Source organism: Perna viridis, chromosome 12 (genome assembly GCF_037379345.1).
Source record: "Perna viridis isolate PV_CMFRI_1.1 ecotype Kerala chromosome 12, ASM3737934v1, whole genome shotgun sequence".
Lineage (NCBI taxonomy): Eukaryota > Metazoa > Mollusca > Bivalvia > Mytilida > Mytilidae > Perna > Perna viridis.
In genome coordinates, this window is record NC_142456.1 from 26,669,782 (window position 1) to 26,689,962 (window position 20,181).

Consider the following 20,181-nt stretch of genomic DNA (forward strand, 5'->3'; position numbering starts at 1 on the left):
GCCCTTTTTAGAACTAATATGGCATCGTTGATGTTGATTTTCTGCTTGTATCTATACTATATTTATCAAATAATTAGCTCATTTTTTGTAGCCGGGATGACAAAACAAAGGCAGGTCAATGTTTAAATACAGAAATTCAAATCATATTAATACATGTATACGCAAAATTTCGGTATGCTCCACACGTGCTACGAGAAGTAACTTCTCAACGGCAGCTAATCAATCATACAGATACAAAATATATTTTAAGACTGACCCAAGGAACACCTCTTATATGAGACAGTTTAACCTGTAAGGGAACGAAGTGTGCAGCTAGCCAGAGAGATCTTATTGATGAAGTCCTAAGTTCTAGTAGACACGAGAATAAATGTCAACGGGCCGAGTTGTTCCCTATGTTGAGATACGAAACTATTTTACTCTTCATTTAGTTTTTTTTTCTCAATCGGAACTGTTCAATCATTTTGTGTACTCTAAATAAATAAATTCCGATAATTTCCTTTGTACAAGGTATGTGATTTCCAGTCAGACTGAAATCAGACTCTAAATGCTCTCAATGTTATATGTATGTCTAAGTCGTGTCTATTACAGTTATGAGGACTTCATGTGCAGAAAACACTTTTTTAACTACATGTATGATCTGATTCATATGATACAATGTGAAATATCCGATGCCACTTTTGTTGTGAAGCGTGACTTACCATACAAACATTTTTTTATAATAAAAGAAACGAAGTAAGTCATAAATGTGACAACCAGCAATTACATAAATCACATTACGTTGTAAAACCATATTCGATCATAATTTATAATCAAGAAATAATTTTCTTCACTGATAAGTTCGCTTGGAGATAGAGTTGTTTAACCTCGAAGACCTTCAAGGGAACTCATGAAAACCTTGACTTATCCGAGATTTCGATTAATCCGAGTTCGATTCAGCAGAGGTAAATTTTATTGGAATAAAAGGAGTTTTCCTGGGATTTTCAAATATGTTCAAGTTACCCTTCGACGTTCGACACATCGACGTTCGACACATCGACGTTCGACTGTATACAAGTACGTGACTGTACCGATTGTTTCTTTTTCAGAGTTTAAATTACGACATATGTTATAATGAACCATATGCACAGTATTGTGAGCAGATTTATGAACAACAGGTACGGCTATCGGCATAACTTAGTTAACATTTATAGTATTTGAGTCAAATGGTTTAACATGTGTAGTTTCTGTGGTGGATGTATTAGGTTTCGGTAGTTGGAAATCCCTCTCCTTTTTGTAGAAACATTTTGCTAAATTTGTTCAGAGCTTTTGGCGATTATGAGAAAATAATAGCCAGAACCCATTTTCAGGAACGCTCCCTTTCAAACCTCTGGATCCAACCCTTAAAATACTACATGTGCCTTTCACTAGCACCTTTAGCATCGTTGACGAGTATCTTATGGTAAACCACTTTCGACCGTGCTTCCGTCCATACATTCCACAAAATCTCTGTGATGCTCTTAACAATTAATATATATATTTGTTTGATAGAATGTATGTCTTGATAAAAAAAAAGTGACACCTCTTATTTTCCATCGAAAACATATCCTCTGTTTGAGGGTCATAAAAGTTTTGGGCATTTCTCCTTTCGTGGCCTTGAATTGACATTTTTCACCCCGGACGGTGGGGTTGTTATTTCTATGACAAATTCACCATATCCATTCTCGTTATATCATGTTTTTCAGTCCACTAAGAAGATAGAGTTCATTAAATGGGTCGTTACACTGCTAGTTGGTATTGCTACAGGACTTGTAAGTATTATTATATGCTTTAGCAGAAAAAGAAAATGAATTGCCACATTTACTACCCACGAGTTCAAAGGTAAATCCATTGAAATGCGCGGTTAAAGGAATTCCCCGCCTGTTTATGTTGTCGTGTTAATAATGATAATACAGACTTTTCGTTGTTCACATAATTCTATTATTCATATACATGTAAGTATATACCAAAGGTGAGTCCCATTTTTAAAATTCCTCGCATACAATTTGTTTGTTTATAATAACCCCCTTTTCTCAAATTTTACTTACAGGTAGCTTTGTTTATCGACTTCATAGTGAAAAAACTAACAAAATTAAAATACAACACTGTACAGGACTGTATCCTTAAATAGCATCAACCCTAAAAAATAGGAAACAAGAACGGATTATGGTGAAATGTAACAAATCCACCAGTGTACACTGTATAACATAAATACTTTTCAGATATCCCTAAAATGTCTTAAGTGTAAACAAGCCTTTTAGTAAGCCCTGACTGGCTCCGACAACAAAAGAAATATAAAGCACGGTAACAGAACGATGCCAATTCTTCAAAATCAAACTAAAAATAATATTACGACACAAAGTCATTGATGACCAAGTTCTCCTGATTGTGGCCGGACTGGTGGATGAAACAAATCACCCGCTTGCGAAGAGAACGATATTAACGATAATCAATTGAATGTAATTTCTGTATATAATCCCCTGCATTTCAATGGCGGACCCAAAGAAGACAGAAAGGGGTGTTGAATGCAATTATACAGGTTTTGGGAAATTTTTTACCCCAAAGTACACGAAATAAATAAAACTTTCCAACAAATTGACCTATGGTTTCAACTATTGGACCCCTCCCCTTGATCCGCCACTACATTTTGCTTCGACATTGATTTGGTTCTCCGTTATTTATTGTAGAAAGTTATGATATACTTCTGAAACACACACACACAAAAAAAAACGAATTCCTGAAAAAAGCATAGCGTGAAGAGTACAAATTCGAATATTCAATCTGAGTTACCTCTCTTAACACATTAAAGCTATTTACAACTGTATGGAAGATGGGTGTCTTGTTTTATCTTTTCTTTGGTTACTGCTGTTTAATGTAGGATTCTGTATCATAGCATCAGGTCTAGTAATGATAGAGGTAAGGTTAAAAGTCATTTGATTAACACTGTATATGCACATGTACATGATTGTACTCTGTGCTGATGCATTCAAAGGACGATAGTTAACAATTTAAATATGTGCATGATTTGTCATCTCCAATGCATGGGCAACAACCACAGCTGCGAAAATTCTGTACAACACGATGGAATCGTCTTGCCTTCAACAACACTGAATATGGTGACCATAAGCCAATAAACAGCTAAACAAACATTAACAAACTTGTTCATGAACATTAGACCAAATTACAAACCAAACACGGACGAAAGTTTTATAACAACGAAAACACATACATGTATGAACAAATCATGACAAAAATAATACTGATTTTCTGAAGTGACTGTCCTGGATTTAAGTTCAAACATTTCAAAATAGAGTAAAATCAAAGGAAAGTTTTCAGGACTCCCATGTTATTAGAATATAAAAAAAAACATTTACTTTTAATTCATGTAAAAATTTTCTGTTTTAATTTGATCATTTTTTTTATTTCTATTATATGGATTTATTTTACATAGCCAGTAGCTGCAGGATCTGGAATACCAGAAATAAAATGCTATTTGAACGGCATCAAAATTCCAAATGTCGGCAGATTACGAACCCTGGTATCAAAGGCTATAGGAGTTCTGTTTAGTGTTGCTGGCGGTGAGGCTATTGGCACTTCGATGTTATATCTTGTTTAAGAGACTTTTTTTTTTTGTTTTTTTTTTGTTTTTTTTTTTTACACTTTTTATTTTTTTTACAACGGTAAAAGCGATAATGAATGGGCAGTTAATTGTTCACCCTATCTATGCTTTTGATTTTATTTTATTAAAATCTACTACGCCGAGCCATTACTAGGTCTAATTTCAAAACTCGAGTTCATTATGATTATGAGTCTGGGTACTACATGGATTTAGAGGTTATATTGATATCGTACATATTATAACTTTCAATTTGCCGTTTTTCGTTGATGATACATTTTATATGCATGGCTCCAGTACGTGACAATACAACGTTTATACAATGTACATGTATTCGTTGATTCCTTTCATGACCAGTACATGACATGATGACACTCACTGCGTAATAGATACCAACTGAACGTGTTTTTTTCCTATACTCGATCGCGCTCATATTTCATTAGAAATATCAAACATAATACAAAGGTCTTGGTTTAGAAAGTGATCGTGCTCGTATTTAATTAGAAATATTATACATAATGAAATACGAGTATGGTCAAATCTTGAATTGGATAATCCAAATTTGAAATATGTATGATTGGTATTTTTGTATTTAGCACAAAATGAAAGTCCATCTTCTTGACGTGCATTAATAGAAGCTAAATGTACTATGTAGATCCAAGCAAATTAGCAGGTCATGATATTAGTCCTACAATGTTAGCGGTTGAAATTCCGTACCTCATGATGACACCAAGTCAGAAAATAGCTTGCAATTGCCAGACAATCTCTAGCACTGCTGGAGTAGTCATGATATGTCACACGCACGTATCTGTTTTTTTTTTTTTTTTTTTGGTTAATTTATGCAATGCAGGCTATATAATGCCACTGCACCCCCTTTGAAAACCGACAAAGCACTATTAAAAAGGTTTTTTTATTCAAATGTGACTTATAAACTTAAAGTCGACATTTTGTATGAACTATGAGGTTTGCACCCCCTAAAAACCTGTGTATGGACCTGCAATATTCTTGATATTATTTGTTTATTGGAGTTTTGTTAATTCATGAATATTAAGCGGTTTGACGTTCGTTTATGCATTGCAAAGTTAAGGAAGATCGTTGTATTGCAGTTATTTAGCTATTTTTAGATGAAAATAAAATTTTAAAATCTTTAGATTTTTTCCTTACCTTCGATTTTTCAAAAAGAACTAACAGTTACCAAGATAATGCTATTGCAACATATCAAGTTCTCGAAAAATATGGAAATTGGTAACACTTTATTCCCGTGACTTAAATTTCAGATTAGTTAGTGCCAAATCATCCCTATATGTACTTGACCTTTGTTTATGTGTTTATAGTTTTGTTTGTTTGCTTAAACCAGATTGTTTATTTATAATTCATCTTCTTTTATTAACTATAAATATCGTGAAGACATAATGAATTAATGTGACTAATTTTATGGATCTATAATGGCATATCTATTCTAATGTCCACAAGGATATTTATAAGAAATGTATGACTTGATTAAAGTGTGAGTCTTTAATCTTAAGCGATTTATTTTTCTTCATCGTACTTTTATTTAGTTTGTTTGTTTGTTTGTTTTTTGTTTGTTTTTTGTTTGTTTGTTTGGAAAACACGAAAAATTCTTTGACGTTGTGCATGCTGTTCTTACACATACGCTATTCTCGCATTTATGATTAAACACTGAGTGTTTTAGATTAATAAAGAAAGAAATGTACCAAAATATTATTTCTAATTGATAGGCCGAATATCATATTTTCAGTATGACGAGCCCTCTTGCCCTTAATTTGGAAAAACAAAATTGAAAACGTTTACATGTTTTTTTTTTTTTCAGACAGAAAGTACTATTAATATTCGTTCATAAATGCATAATAGAATCTGATTTATGCTATTAATGATAAAATACGTGTAATTTAAATTAGTGCATATTGATAATTTCCTATTGAAATAAAAAAAAAAAACATATTGTCGATCTTCACAAGGCTCGGTATCTTAAAAAAAAATCGTAAAACTGAAAATGGATTATTATGGCTTAAACAATCATTTGGTCATTTTCAGGTTTATTTGTCGGGAAAGAGGGACCAATGATTCACAGTGGCGCTATAATTGGAGCAGGAATTCCTCAGGTTTGAGTATATGATATCAATTGTCGTCTCGTCACGCTGTATCAGAATTAATCTGTTTTGATTTAAAACAAGACAACACAAGATTTTATTTATAAACCTCAGACAAACAGGTGTACAAGAGGACACAACAAATACATATATAAACAACACAAATATATATACAAGATATTGCATATTATAATAACAGGATCATAGTTTTAAGAAAGTTTGACAAGTTTTTGTATAACTCAATATGATAGAACATAAACATTCCTTTCAGTTTGTATTCTGTCGGGTTTAAAGTATAATACTTAGGTATGAACTTTTGACGAATGGTTTTCACTTCTTCCTTTTGACATATAAACAGATAATGAAATTCATCTCCTATCCCTTCCCCACAGAGATTACAAATTCTCTCCTCCTTTGGAACCGCGTTCCATCTCGCCATTTCCATAGAAAACTTTATATTGGAACATCTGAACTTGGCTATGTTTACCCTATCATAGGAGTTAAGCATCAGTAAATATTTTTCCAATCCAAATTTTACCTTAAACTCAGAATAAAACAGTCCCCTGGAAGAAGTGTTCATTTGTGAAAACCATCGTTGGATGAATTTATCATTTAATTGTTTCGATATTAAACTTTTTAACATTTTTTTATTCATTGGTATCTGGTCGTTCCATATAAAACTCTGTCCGCCATCATCAAATATTGACTTGATGTAAGATATCCATTTTTAGTGTGAAGGATTTTGTTCATATAATTTGAACATTAGCTTATACATTACAGAAGATAACTTATTGTTATCAAGTAACAAATTGTTCCAAAATAACACCATTTTACGTTTTATTATTGTTTCCATAGAAAACCTTCCTAATTCACCATAAACCATATAATTAGGCGTAGAGGTCCTAACTTTAAGAATATTCTTACAAAATTTGAGGTGGATTTTTTCAATATTATCCTTTTTTCAAAGCCCCATATTTCTGAAGCATATAGTAAAATAGGACTGACCAGTGATTCAAACATATATTTTTAATTTTTCTGTAAAGAGCAAAGAAAGCTTTTTGTGCTTGTTTTATCAGCTTTTTTCTCGCTGAACAAAATTTCCCGTTATAATTGAATAGTATTCCAAGATAACAGTATGAATCTAATGTTTCAATATTTTGGCCATACATCTTAAAATTAAAATTTTTCTCTTACTGAAAACCACAACCTTAGTCTTATTTGTGTTTACTCAAAGTTTCCAGATATCGCAATATGTCTCAAAATAATTCAATGCATTTTGTAGTCCAACTGAAAACTCGGCCATTAAAGCTGTATCGTCAGCATATAAAATGGGAAAGAGTTTAATATACATATCTAAAGACTCTTGACACATATGCAAAATACTGCATAATGAGTCACGCCGTTGTCTACAAAATATGACTCCAAATCGTTCAAAAACAATGAAAACAGAAAGAGAGACAAATTTTCACCCTGTTTCACTCCAATGTGTGACACAAAGTATTCTGATACATTATTTCCCTTTTTAACATAAGTTTTTTATATTTTGATACATACTATATATTACATTGAATATTTTACCCTTAATATTACATTTTTGCATTTTCTGCCATAAACCTGCTCTCCACACAGTCTCGAAAGCACACTTAAAATCAACGAAGGTACAATATAACTTTTTTCTTAGTGAAAAGTAAATAGTAATTAAAGAATACAGTACAAAAATATTATCAACAGTTGAGAACCCTTTTCGGAAGCCGGCTTGTGATTGGTTATTAACTCAACAAACTCTGCATAATCGTTAAGCCTATTATTCAAAATAGCAGAAAAAGTCTTACTAAAACATGAGTTTAATGCAATACCTCTATACATTTCAGGATCAGATTTCGAACCTTTATTTTTATAGATAGTTACCATAACTCCGGTAGACCAACTGTCAGGTACTATACTCGTGTCAAGTATAATGTTGAAAGTATATTGACATCAAATCGGTGGCAGTGTTTTTAATATATTCGTTCAATATACCATCAGCTCCGAACGCTTTACCGTTTTTTTTAGCTTCGATGTGGCTTTTTTATTTCTTCTTCAGTTATCTGACTGTTAAGAAACCTTTCTACGTTATCATCGACATGATTTTAATCGAAGTCCGTTTCAACTTCTTCATCGTCATTTTTTTTCATTAGGATTTTTAAAATCTTCAAACAGAGTTTGTAATGTGATGTTATCATCATTTTCACTTTTATTACTACAGTTGAATTTATTCAAAATTTTCCATAATTCTTTAGTGTCTTTTTTAGAAATATTTCGCAACTCATCACCTGCTTTTTGTTGGTATTCATTGTAAGCAATATTTAGAGATGATTTATATTCCTTACTGGCTGATCTCAAATTCCGTCTATTTTCAGCGTTTTTCACAAAGCTATAATGTTTTCTTGCTTTAGGAAATTTTTGTCTGCTTTTTGAGCATTCGCGGTTATACCATGGTTTTGAATCGTCGTGTTTATATTTTTTTCGCTTCCCTAATTTTCCAAATGTTTCAATTGCGGCCTTTGTAAAGTTATTGTTTATATCTGAGACAACAGAATTCAGTTGGTCTTGAGTTATTTTTAGGTATAAATTATCTAACTTGTTATTTACCGCCATCAAAATACCGTCGGTGTCTTCATGGACACGCCTTGTATAATCAGATTTCTTTTCATACTTCCATCTTACATAATTTTGATTTGGTGTATCGTCTGGGACCACCACTTGATCAAGCATTGACTTGAACTTAAAACCAAAATGTAAATTACTATGGCAATCTGTATATAATGGGCAAAATTCGTCAATTATAAAATGAGTAATGTAAGCAAAAATATTTGACGACAAAATCAGATAGTCTACAACGCTCGAGTCCTTACATGTTATTTCGCCAATATTTTTTATCTGATCCAACTCTTGAGTTAGCAATATATAAATTGTTACGTTTGCATAATTCTAACAATTTATGACTATATGTTTACATTTACAATTTGAAACCCTCTATAAAGGTACATTGTTAAGAGTCAGATTTTCAAAATCGTACATATATACTCTAGCATTTCTGAATCTGAATCAACATCATACACTTGTAATAAATCATCATTTGGAATTGTATAATCAGATAGTATACCTGTTTTGGAATTAAAGTCACCAACCAGGGCAACATAACATTTTTCTGCATTGATTAAACAATTTAGTTCATTTTCTATCTCGTCAAAAGCGTCTGCATTAGCGTATTTTGAATTTTCTGGGGGTAAGTAAATACAACCAAAAAGTACATTCGAATAAATTTTTCGAGATCTTGAACCTAAGTGCAGATAGACAATTGGTTTTTGATATCAACAGCTTTATTTTCAAGCGTTCTCACCCTTGACGAGACGGATAGGTTCTTTTGTTTTATCTCTGCCAGTTTTTTATTAATATTAAGTTCCATGTTTTGGAACCTATTTTCAAGTGATTTAATTCTTTTAGAGACGGTTTTCCACTTTAATTTCATCTAACCGCTTATCTATTCTCATTTCCATAGTTTGGACCCTTTTATCTATATTAGTGACAATCTCGAGTACCATATTCAGTAAGGTGTTTTCCCCAGACGCTTCGACTACATGTCTACTTTCCCGAATTAACTTAGTCGTATCACTTAAAGACATTGTGTCTAAAGTTTAAAGTTCAAAGTTACTATGTTTTGCTACGTTTTACTACCAGAGAGTCCAAAGTCCAAGTGCATTCTATTTTTCGTGAACACATTCAATTGGAGTTGATATGTCCCTTGGTATCGTGAAGGCAGGTCACAAAGAAGAAAAATGAATTATTTAAATATGGAATTTGGGACCTCCAAAGTTAGATTTTTCAAATAAATATATATAACTATAGAATATATTCACATTTGCGGATTTTAAGTCCTTAAGTCCATCTGGAACTATCCGAAATCCATGATTTTCCAACTGAAGAATAAACACTGCACAATATATGATCACTGCTCATGTAAGTTTAGGAGGGAAAAAGCGGTAAAATTTAATTATGTTAGTATCGCTCCAGTAAATTTTTGAAATAAAAAGCTGTTGATCTAAAAGACCTTATGGAGTATTGAAATTAAAATGCTATACTTGATTTATGAAATAGAAAATTATTACTAAAAATTCACTATCAATTATTTCCCTTGTTACGTTTTTGTTGATAAGAAAGGTCATAATTATTTTTTTTCAAGCTTGCCATTTTTTTTAAAATTCGAGTCTTTTGGATTCCATATTGAATTTATACGTTGTGTGGTGTACATGTAAATGTACATTGTACATGTAAAATAAGTTATGAGCTTACTTACCTATTCAGCAAGGACTTGCACGCTCTATCAGTAAGCACATATGATAGTAGGAGCAAGCCTTATATCTCTTTTACATTCCATAGAGTAAAACTTCGAAAGCACGAATGCAATCTTCAGTGTTTAAAGTTGCATCATCATTAAAAAAGAAGATTGATTCTTGATTGATTGTTGGGGTTTAACGCCCGAGCAGCAATATGTCAGCTATATTCAGGCGATCAAAAAAGAAGAAGAAAAAACATGCACCCGTGTTTTTGTTTTGGGTTATGAAAGTCATTTGCCATGTGTGTGAAGTATTTTGTTTTGTAAAATCTCATTTTTTTATTTTAGTTTCAGAGCATTGCGTTCAAAAGTGTTAATATCAACAAATACAGATTCTTCAGAACAGACAGGTTTGTATCAATTCGGAAGCTACGATAAATAATACACCATTCACCCTTCCGTTTGAAATACGCTCATGAAAGATCTGGTAAAAATTCAAATTATAAGAATGTTAAAACAATTTGTAACTAGGGTGGGATTTAGGATTTTAGTAAGCTCCAGTGAATCCGCGACTGATAACTAAGCAAACTGAATATATGCATATGAGTTCAATTCTGTTTGCTTTGCCGTTTTGAAAGAGTAACCAAGGGAACCAAGGTTATAATAGTAATCAAAAGAATATAATCCAGGGACAAAGACTAGACATGGAAAACAGACACACAAAACAAAGAACATAAAGTAACTAAAATCATACATACAAAGTAACAAAAGTAAATGAGCAACTCGGACTCCACTAAAAACTGGGAGCATGGACCAGGCGCACCGGTAGGGTAAGCGTCCTCTGCTTTTCTAGAAACACCCGCCGAGTTGCTCATAAAAAGTCAAGTCCGGGGTAGACAAACAAGGAAAGGTAAACTATGACCCGTTGAATAAATCAGTTTTCATGGTGCTGATGGATACACCATAACGATCCACGAGTTCATGATAACGACCATAAAACATGTAGTGATGACTTCAATCTTGTAGCAACATAACCCTGTTCCAGAAGCCTATTTGTTAGAGTTCTAGTGCGATACAAAAAGTCTGCGTAGTTTCGGCAAGCTCTGGCATAACGTGTAAGTTGTGATATGAACACTCCATACGCAGGAGACGAAGGGATGTTGCCACAGATGAAAGGAAAGTTGACAATTCTGAATGAAAAGTCATCACGTTTGTCGTAAAGTTTGGTCAATAGTTTTCCTTTACCATCGATTTCTAAGTGTAGGTCAAGATATGAGGCTGACTTCACAGTGTCTGTAGTATCCATTATCTCAAGTTCTTTTGGGTAGATGCGATGTATCAAATCCCCGAAATTAGGATTGTTTAAAGATAATAACGTCATCTATATAGTTGTTGGGTCAGTTTTTTCTGCTGCTTGGTAAACATGTATATGGACGTCCTTCGTTGTGTTTTTTCAAATTTGTTTGTCGTCATTTGAAATTACAAGATCGTAATACAGATATCTCCGGCCAAGTTTCGTCCTAAAATCAATGAAACATCTGCAATATGAAGATAAAACCTAATCAATCTAGTCATGCTACCCTCTTAGTTTGTTTAAAAATTTGCCAATTTTCTATACTAGAGACAAGAGAGATTTTGTATCAGGAGGTGCAGCGGCTGGGGTTGCAGGTAATATATATTCTGAAAATTTTTTATATATAATATTATTTTTAATTGATTTTCAAATAGTTATTTTTTTTCTGTTAATTAAAAAATAAAACTTTCTGTGTTCTTCTATAAATAAAAAAAATGATAATTTGCTGTTGTAAATAGTGTTTTTTTCTTCGATTCATTAAAATAAACGACACACCTCAGTGCCTAACCATCTTTGGTTGTACCAGCCAAGACCATTTTCAATATTTATAATTTGATTTAAAAATCGAACACCCCTCTAACCCAGGCTTGATGCAGTGTTAATTTCATTGAAATTCTAACCTTTATAATAGTCTGTTACCAGTGTCTATCTTCTCTTAAGTATCATTTAACTCGTGCTATTTTTGGCTTTGATTGTGGATTATTACGTTACAAACGTGTTTTACATGTCCATGTAATTGCTGCCATTGACTTTATTGTCTAATTTACTTTTTTACCTCATTTTAAATCAATTATACAGAAAAGCTTTTTTTTCTAAACTTTTCATTATTTTTGTAACACTACTCTTGTCAAAGATTGTGAGATTAAAAATAAGTTAAAACTGAAAATTACCGAGTCAGGTTAAAGGAATACGAGGATTTGTAGATCTCAAATATTGAAAATTCTGTTCCGGGTACTGTATTTGTACGTGTGTGCGACACTTTTGAGTTTATTGAGGTAATCGTTTTGAGCAGAGAGTTAGAGTTAACATCTGAACGCAGAAATTTTAACGACATAATGCATTTTGACTTGTACATGTAAGGGAAAACGGTTATACATATGGTTCATGTACATGGGGATTTCGTATACGTATTGGAGAATGGGGATTTTAATGGTGGGATGTGATAATTGGTCAGAAAAGACTTTTCTGTATAGAAAATGTATTTTGATTTAATTTAAAATACATGTAATACTAGTTTAAATGTCGGGGAAAAATAAATATCTAAATTAATTGAGTTTGTTGATATTATTATATGCTGAAAATATAATGGGGAATGGGGATTTTTCTCTGAGGACTGGATATTTCTTTGTAGGAAATCGGAGTACAAAGAAATCGGAGAATGGGGAACGATATATGGTGTAAACAGGAAGTTTATACCATCCAAGGGCTGTATTTGACTTTGTTGTTTACTTTGGTGTAGCCGGTGTCTTCCTCGAATGCCAACATTTTGTATGTTACCTATTCCTTGAATGCCAACAAAAAATTTCAATAGATGTTTATATTATAACAATATTTGTTTTTATAACAATTAAAATGTTTTGATAAATATTTAACCGTTGAAATTAATTAGTGAAGTTGGTAACATTTTATATCTTTTTTATATGAAAAAAAAACGATTTTTAAAAATGTGTAAGAATATAATACAATTGAATTATTAAAAAGTAGTAAAAATACAATAAAATTTTAATATAATTTAAACTTTTATTCTAAGAAATGTATAAACTATACACAAAAATATTGAAGAAATTCAGAAATTTAACATCAATAAACATGATTTCAAACTGTGAACTTTATATTGATGATTTATTTCATTCTTTATTATTCTAAAGTTTAAACTAATTAATATGAATATATTTTTTCCTACTTTTCATGCATCCTGTGATTTTAAATTATAGTAATAAAAATATAGTCTTTAAACCACTTACTGCAAAAACGGATTTTCTACATTGTGTTGCATTACAAATATTTTATTTAACTGAACAAAAACCTCATACTTAGTAACTATTCTAGTACAAGTATTCATACATAAGGTAAAATGATAGATTGAAATATTTTCAAGTTATTGGACTATTCAAAAATAATTCAAAAGTCTTATATTGTGCTATACATATACATGTATGATTTTGTGAAGAAACCGCAAAAAGAAAAAAAATAATAACTGGAATAAATATGAACTGAAATAAGTCACCTGTAATTTACTTATCTGTTAATTAAGATGGATGTTTTGATAAGCATGCACCTTTGTTGTGATAACCACTGACACCTATTCCTTGAACGCCAACAAAATTTTACAGGTAAATTGTCGGTAGATCAAAGGATGTTGACATTCGAAGAATAAACCGTTTACTTTTACTTTAGCATGACCAATAAATAAATAATATATTTTCTGTTTACCATATGGGGGAGGTACACGTAGATGATTTTGAGCTTGAAGTGGGCTTCCAATTTTATGTTAACATTGCTTGTTTCTACAGTATTTATTTCGCAATTAATTAACCTTTACGCTTTGTTCGTTCCAATATCAATACTTCTAGTACGGTGCTTTGTGCATGTATTACATAAATTAATCGCGATACCTGCAAATATTTTACCAATCTAATCAATTGTTCCATTCAGTCACAATTGATAAGTCTAATTTTAATTAAATTGATATTATACATCAAGATTGTGTATTATTGTACCTACTGTGTGATCTTCCAACATGTTATATTTCATTTTTGCAACAAGCGAACGGAAATACAGATAAATGCACATTGATTTACGTAATATGTTTGTACCACCATTTAACTTTTTTCATGCATTTAAAAAAAATTGATTATTTCATAATATTTTTAGCTGCATTTGGTGCACCTATAGGGGGTGTGTTGTTCAGTTTAGAAGAAGGGTGCTCTTTCTGGAATCAGAAATTGACGTGGAGAACTGTAGGTTATATTTTACGTCACAAGCATTTACATCAAGCAAGCAAGCAAGATTTTTCAAGATTTCAAGATTTATTTATTCACTCTGACAGTATAAACTGTTACAAGAGGCAAATACATATAACATATATTACAATGGCGAACTAGGTAAAAAATTTACCATATAGTGCAATACAAAGATTTACAAATCGAACACACATAATAAAACAAAAGTAGTGAAACATATATTTTGTGTAGTACATTATGTTTATAATATAATGATACAAACAAGAACCAAGTTGGTAAGTATATACTGATAAATTACGTAATACTTTGACATTACAAAATTGTATCAATCCTTGAAGTTTGGGTAAAGATGGATAGGCAAAATAGTATTTTGGAATATATAATTCTCTTAGCCTCACAATAACTGAATTACAACAAATAAACATATAATGAAATTCATCAGCCACTAAACCCATCTGACACAAATTACAAACACGGTTTTCTCTTACAATACCCATCCATCTCCCAACTTCGATCGGAAATTTTATGTTCGAGCACCTACGTTTTGTAATGTATAACCTGTGACCTCTATTTCATTTAAGTAAATATTTTTCACAACAAAAATCTTTTTTGAAGAGTGAATATAACTGACCTCTAGACGAGTTATCGTCTTTCACTATGCCATCTTTGTACAAACTGATCTTGTAATATTTACTTTACAACTGTTTTTATTTCCAGTTTACTCAAAACTGACTGACTCTCCCATACATACAAAACTGACTGACTCTCCCATACATACAAAACTGACTGACTATCCCATACATACAAAACTGACTGACTCTCCCATACATACAAAACTGAATGACTCTCCCATACATACAAAACTGACTGACTATCCCATACATACAAAACTGACTGACTCTCCCATACATACGATAAGCCTATGTCATTTAGTACAGATTGTATAAAAACTATCCATTGTGAATGAAATATATCAGAACAATGCATATTGTACATTAATTTATACATAATGTCAGACAGTTTTGATTCATTTAACAGATTTTTTATCCAAAAATTAACATTCTAAGTTTTACATCAGTTTCTAATGGATACTTTCCAGTTTCGCCGTACACCATGAAGTTTGGTGTACTTGATCTTACAGAGAGCACTTGTTTCAAAAATTTTAAATGTACTCGTTCCAAAACTTGCAAATTTTCGAATCCCCAGATTTCGCACCCATATAATAATATCGGTTCTACTAATGTATCAAATAAATGTAACTGTAAATCCACTGGGAAAATGTTTTATTTTTCTTTGTAATGCAAACAGTGCTTTCTGTCCTTGCTCTGCAAGTTTCTTTTTGGCTACAGTAAATTTACCATTATAGTTAAAAAGTGAACCTAGATATGGATACATATCAACTATATCAATATCAGATTCATATAATCTAAATATATCATTACCCTTGTATTTTCTCTTAGAAAACACCATAACTTTTGTTTTATCAACATTGACAGACAACTTCCATATGTTACAATATTCTTCAAAAATTGTCAAACAATTTTGCATATTTTCAACAGATTCTGCTATAATTATTGTATCATCTGCATATAAAAGAATGAATATAAGTAAGAAACAATTAATTTGTTCTAAAAATTCTTTGGATAATGTTTGGAGACCTGAAATATTATTACTTGAAAAAAATGACTCTAGATCTGCCAAAAACACCAAAAAAAGATAAGGATATTAATTTTCCCCCTGCCTGACCCCAACTTCACAAGCAAAAAATCCAGATAAATCATTCCCATTTTGAACACACGACTTTATACTTCCATACATATATATGTATAACTCTTAAAATTTTACCAGTAATTTTACTATCAATAAGTTTTTTCCATAACCCCAACCTCCAAACAGTATCGAACGCTTTACGGAAATCTACAAATGTACAATAGATTTTTTTTATTATTATTTTGAAAATAGAATTCTATAAGCATTTGTAGTACAACAATATTATCAACAGTACTATATCCTTTTCTAAACCCTGCCTGTGCCTTTGTAGTACAACAATATTATCAACAGTACTATATCCTTTTCTAAACCCTGCCTGTGCCTTTGGCATGAGTTCTACTAAATCTGCACATTTTGTAAGACGGTTATTAAGAATAGCTACCCAAGCGACGAAACAAGAGTAATTCCTCTATAAGAATCTGGATTTAGTGGACCCCCCTTATTTTTGAAATTCGGCATGATAATTCCAATAGTCCAGATTTCAGGAACGATACCACAATCAAGGATCTTACTAAATAATGATTTATACGAAGGCAAAAGCAAGTCGATTGTAGATTATAATATTCATTTATGGTTTCATCATTACCTGGTACATACGTACGACTACTTTGAATCGAATTATGAGGTTATCCATGAACAATGGATAAAACAAATTCGGTGAGATAAGATTAACCATGTGCCACCCATATCATAAGTACTGCCTGATTTCTAAATGGAAAGTCTCTGAAGATGAAAGCCGAAAACAAAATGTTATAATATCCCTTTTTGGCAAATTTGTTTGATTCGATATGTTTGATTTAATTGTTGTCTTCACTTATGAAAGAGTGACATTGTAGTGTACATGTAGGTAGTAGATGAAGTGCTAAATTATGTGTTCCTTGTAATTTCTACCGCGTTTGTTAATACATGTAATTAAATACTTATCTTATGTATTATTTTATTTATTTCAGTTTTTCTGTTCCATGGCGGCTACATACTCTCTCAATTTTTTCTTGTCCGGAATAGACAGTAATCAATGGGGATTCTTCTATCTCCCTGGTCTCATCAATTTTGGTGTTTTTAAGGTAATCTTAATTTCGGTGCATACCTCTTACACATAGTCTTAAAGAAACTACCATTCTTGCTACAGTGTATTTAAACAATCTGTCATCGTTTCTCTCGATAAAGTCATTAATTTGATTTTACCTTTTTAGACTATTAAATCTACAAGGAAATGATAAACTGTTTGCGTTTTCTTTTCTTAAATACAAATCAGAATCAAAGACTCTTTCGCCTATGACGCCGGTCGGTAGAAAAATGTTTAAGGTGCAAGCAATTGACCCCCCCCCCCAAAAAAAAAAAAAAAAAAAAAAAGAAAAAAATATTTTGGAAACGGTTTCTTCTGGCAACCATCTGCAACACAAATACATGTACACTCCTTGAGACGTTTAGGTTTTCCGCACGCACGATACCCAAACCCACGCTAAACGCTCACAAAACGCACGATAAGCGAACACTTCTATCGTGCGTTAATTTAAACGAACGCTCATATCGTGCGTTTAAACGCACGATTGACGAAGGACGAAAAATAATAATATTGACATATAATGAAGACTGAAAAAATAGAAAATAAAATTAATGAAATTATATAAATTATTAATAGCAAAAAATATAAAAATAACAGTTAAATCAAGAAAATAATCGAAGTACAAAAATAAACGAACGCTTCTATCGTGCGTTTAGACGAACACTCCTAGCGTGCGTTTATCGCGCGTTTAGACGAACACTCCTAGCGTGCGTTTATCGTGCGTTTAAACGAACGCAAAACGATGTGTAAACGCACGATAAACGATGCAGGAACGCTAAAATGGGAAACGTGAACGTCTCAAGGAATGTATGACCTTAAAGGACAATTGACCTTGAAGTCGCAAGTCATCACTAAGAAGCAACCGGAGAGTACAGTCAAACGCCAGTTGGTGAAAGCCTTGGGGACTAACAAAAACGTTAATAAAAATTCGTTTGTTCTTTTTGAATTAGTGGTTATTAGTGACGGAAACAGCTTATACTTTCAGAGGAAACAAAAAACAAAAAAAAAGTATTCACCGAGTTTGTCTATTGTGTGCCCATCGTTGATTCGTAAAAAAATCCACTTTTTTAATGTAACAAAAGGTTGACGTCAAAGCAATAAACAGCATAGCAATAGTGATTTTTAAAGAATCCATGAGTTCGATCATCTGTCTGTCAGTACCGTTTTATAAAGGCAACTCGATTAACTGAGAAACATAATTAGCTTTATTTAGCTAAATATATTATGTGCTCAGGGGGGCAAACAATTAGCATTATAATTTGTAAATTGTACAGCATTAAACATGTCTATTGAAATAAACAGCAAAAATTGACATAGATACAACGAAAGTGGTATAGTTATGAACATGGATTTGATTATGATTACAAAAATCGCTTGACATGTGCAAACAAATCTTGATTTCTGTAATATCAACAAATAATTACGAATACGTCAAAAATAGAAGAATAATTTAAAGAAGTCAAAATCGAAATGCATGTCCTACACGTGTTCGACACATGAAGGCAAAAACAGAGACCATCAACATATCTTATGTACAATTAAATATTAATTCTGAAGATGAGGAAAAGAAGACAATATGATCTCCCACAACAAACTGGAGAGAAATCAGATGCTTCGGAGAGGTTAGCTTGTCCTACTCTCTCAGCGACACCTGTAATATTGCAAGTGATTGAAATCTAATATGTAGTTCCACGACACACATCACAAAGATGTCCCACTAAAAACAACGGATCATCCCATGTGCGATTCACAAATGGCCGAAATCAGTCAATTTAACAAAGTGTCAAGATGTATATAATATTGATATGGTGAAATATTGGCCAAAATAGACAAATTTAATGTTTAACACATAGAAACTGATAAGTAGAACAGTTCAATCTTTGAACTCTGAACCGTTGATATTGAACTTGATACTTACACATTCAAATACATGTAATTAATAAATCCTGCGGAAAATAACTGACCGAACATGAAAAAAAATGTTCAAGAAAGGTCTGTTGAAGGCGTTAATAAGGTTTAAGTTTATTATTTTAAGATTACATGTACCCCTTCCCAAACAAAAAGCTTTTATACATGTATTCATGCATTAGTATTGCTCATAGTGTTGAAATGTAACATTAGTTTTATAAAATTCTTCTTCTAGTGTTCGCCTAGAGTGCGGGAGGTATATAATGTCTGGGTGTGTGACATGACTACTTGCGCATGTTGTTGATTCTGTGAGCTAGCACAGTATAAATCCGACTAAGCGTGTCGAGCTAGCACAAATCATGTATGTTCGATTGGTCATTCGTTCTCATCCCGTAATGCATGACCTATTTGCTCTATGACGTTAACCAATGATCAATCAACAATCAATCAATCAAAAAAGTTAGAACTAAATTTAACCATAACTTCACTTTCTAGTGTGCAAATGACAGTGGAATAGGATGCAGGCTGTGGAACATTCTAGACCTAGCCGTGTTTATTGTGATGGGATTTATTGGTGGACTAATGGGTGCATTGTTCAATTTCCTTAATCAGGTTCTGACCAAATATAGAATGAAGCACGTCCAGAAGAAACCAAAATATATAAGGTAATTATAGAATGGCTGTTACATGGAAATATCCTCAATCACGTGGTGCACACTTAATAACTTTTTCAATAATGCACCGCGGGCATCGAGGTTATGTCAAATAGAACGATACAATATAAGTCATTTCGAACAATATTATTTCAAAATTTAATTAGTAATTTTTTTTTTCAAAAGGTTGCTTATTGATACTTGTGCCTGTTTTGAATCACAGGGAACGTCCAAAGATAATATCGTTCCTCTACTAGTACTTATATAAATGCAATAATGAAGTTTCCATGTCACAACCTCATGTTTGGCTGGATGTTTTATAGGTTGTCTATGGAAGACACAAGCAGTGAGTCAGAGTTGCACATGTTACATCTGGTTTTCAAAACATGTCCATTCATATCAGGTCACCA

General features: G+C 32.2%; 1 protein-coding gene across 3 annotated transcripts in view; it reads left to right on the forward strand.

Annotated features, from left to right (window-relative positions):
• LOC148601863 (H(+)/Cl(-) exchange transporter 6-like) overlaps positions 1 to 20,181 on the forward strand; it is a 69,680-nt gene that overhangs the window by 1,060 nt on the left and 48,439 nt on the right. For all 3 annotated transcript variants that reach the window (XM_088554352.1, XM_088554350.1, XM_088554351.1), the window contains exons 3-13: positions 1,086 to 1,154; positions 1,722 to 1,787; positions 2,066 to 2,132; positions 2,825 to 2,931; positions 3,467 to 3,593; positions 5,687 to 5,754; positions 10,406 to 10,467; positions 11,679 to 11,725; positions 14,286 to 14,371; positions 17,095 to 17,208; positions 19,614 to 19,783. In XM_088554352.1, coding sequence (XP_088410478.1) covers positions 1,086 to 1,154; positions 1,722 to 1,787; positions 2,066 to 2,132; positions 2,825 to 2,931; positions 3,467 to 3,593; positions 5,687 to 5,754; positions 10,406 to 10,467; positions 11,679 to 11,725; positions 14,286 to 14,371; positions 17,095 to 17,208; positions 19,614 to 19,783 — 983 coding nt within the window. The remainder of the gene's footprint in view (positions 1 to 1,085; positions 1,155 to 1,721; positions 1,788 to 2,065; positions 2,133 to 2,824; positions 2,932 to 3,466; positions 3,594 to 5,686; positions 5,755 to 10,405; positions 10,468 to 11,678; positions 11,726 to 14,285; positions 14,372 to 17,094; positions 17,209 to 19,613; positions 19,784 to 20,181) is intronic.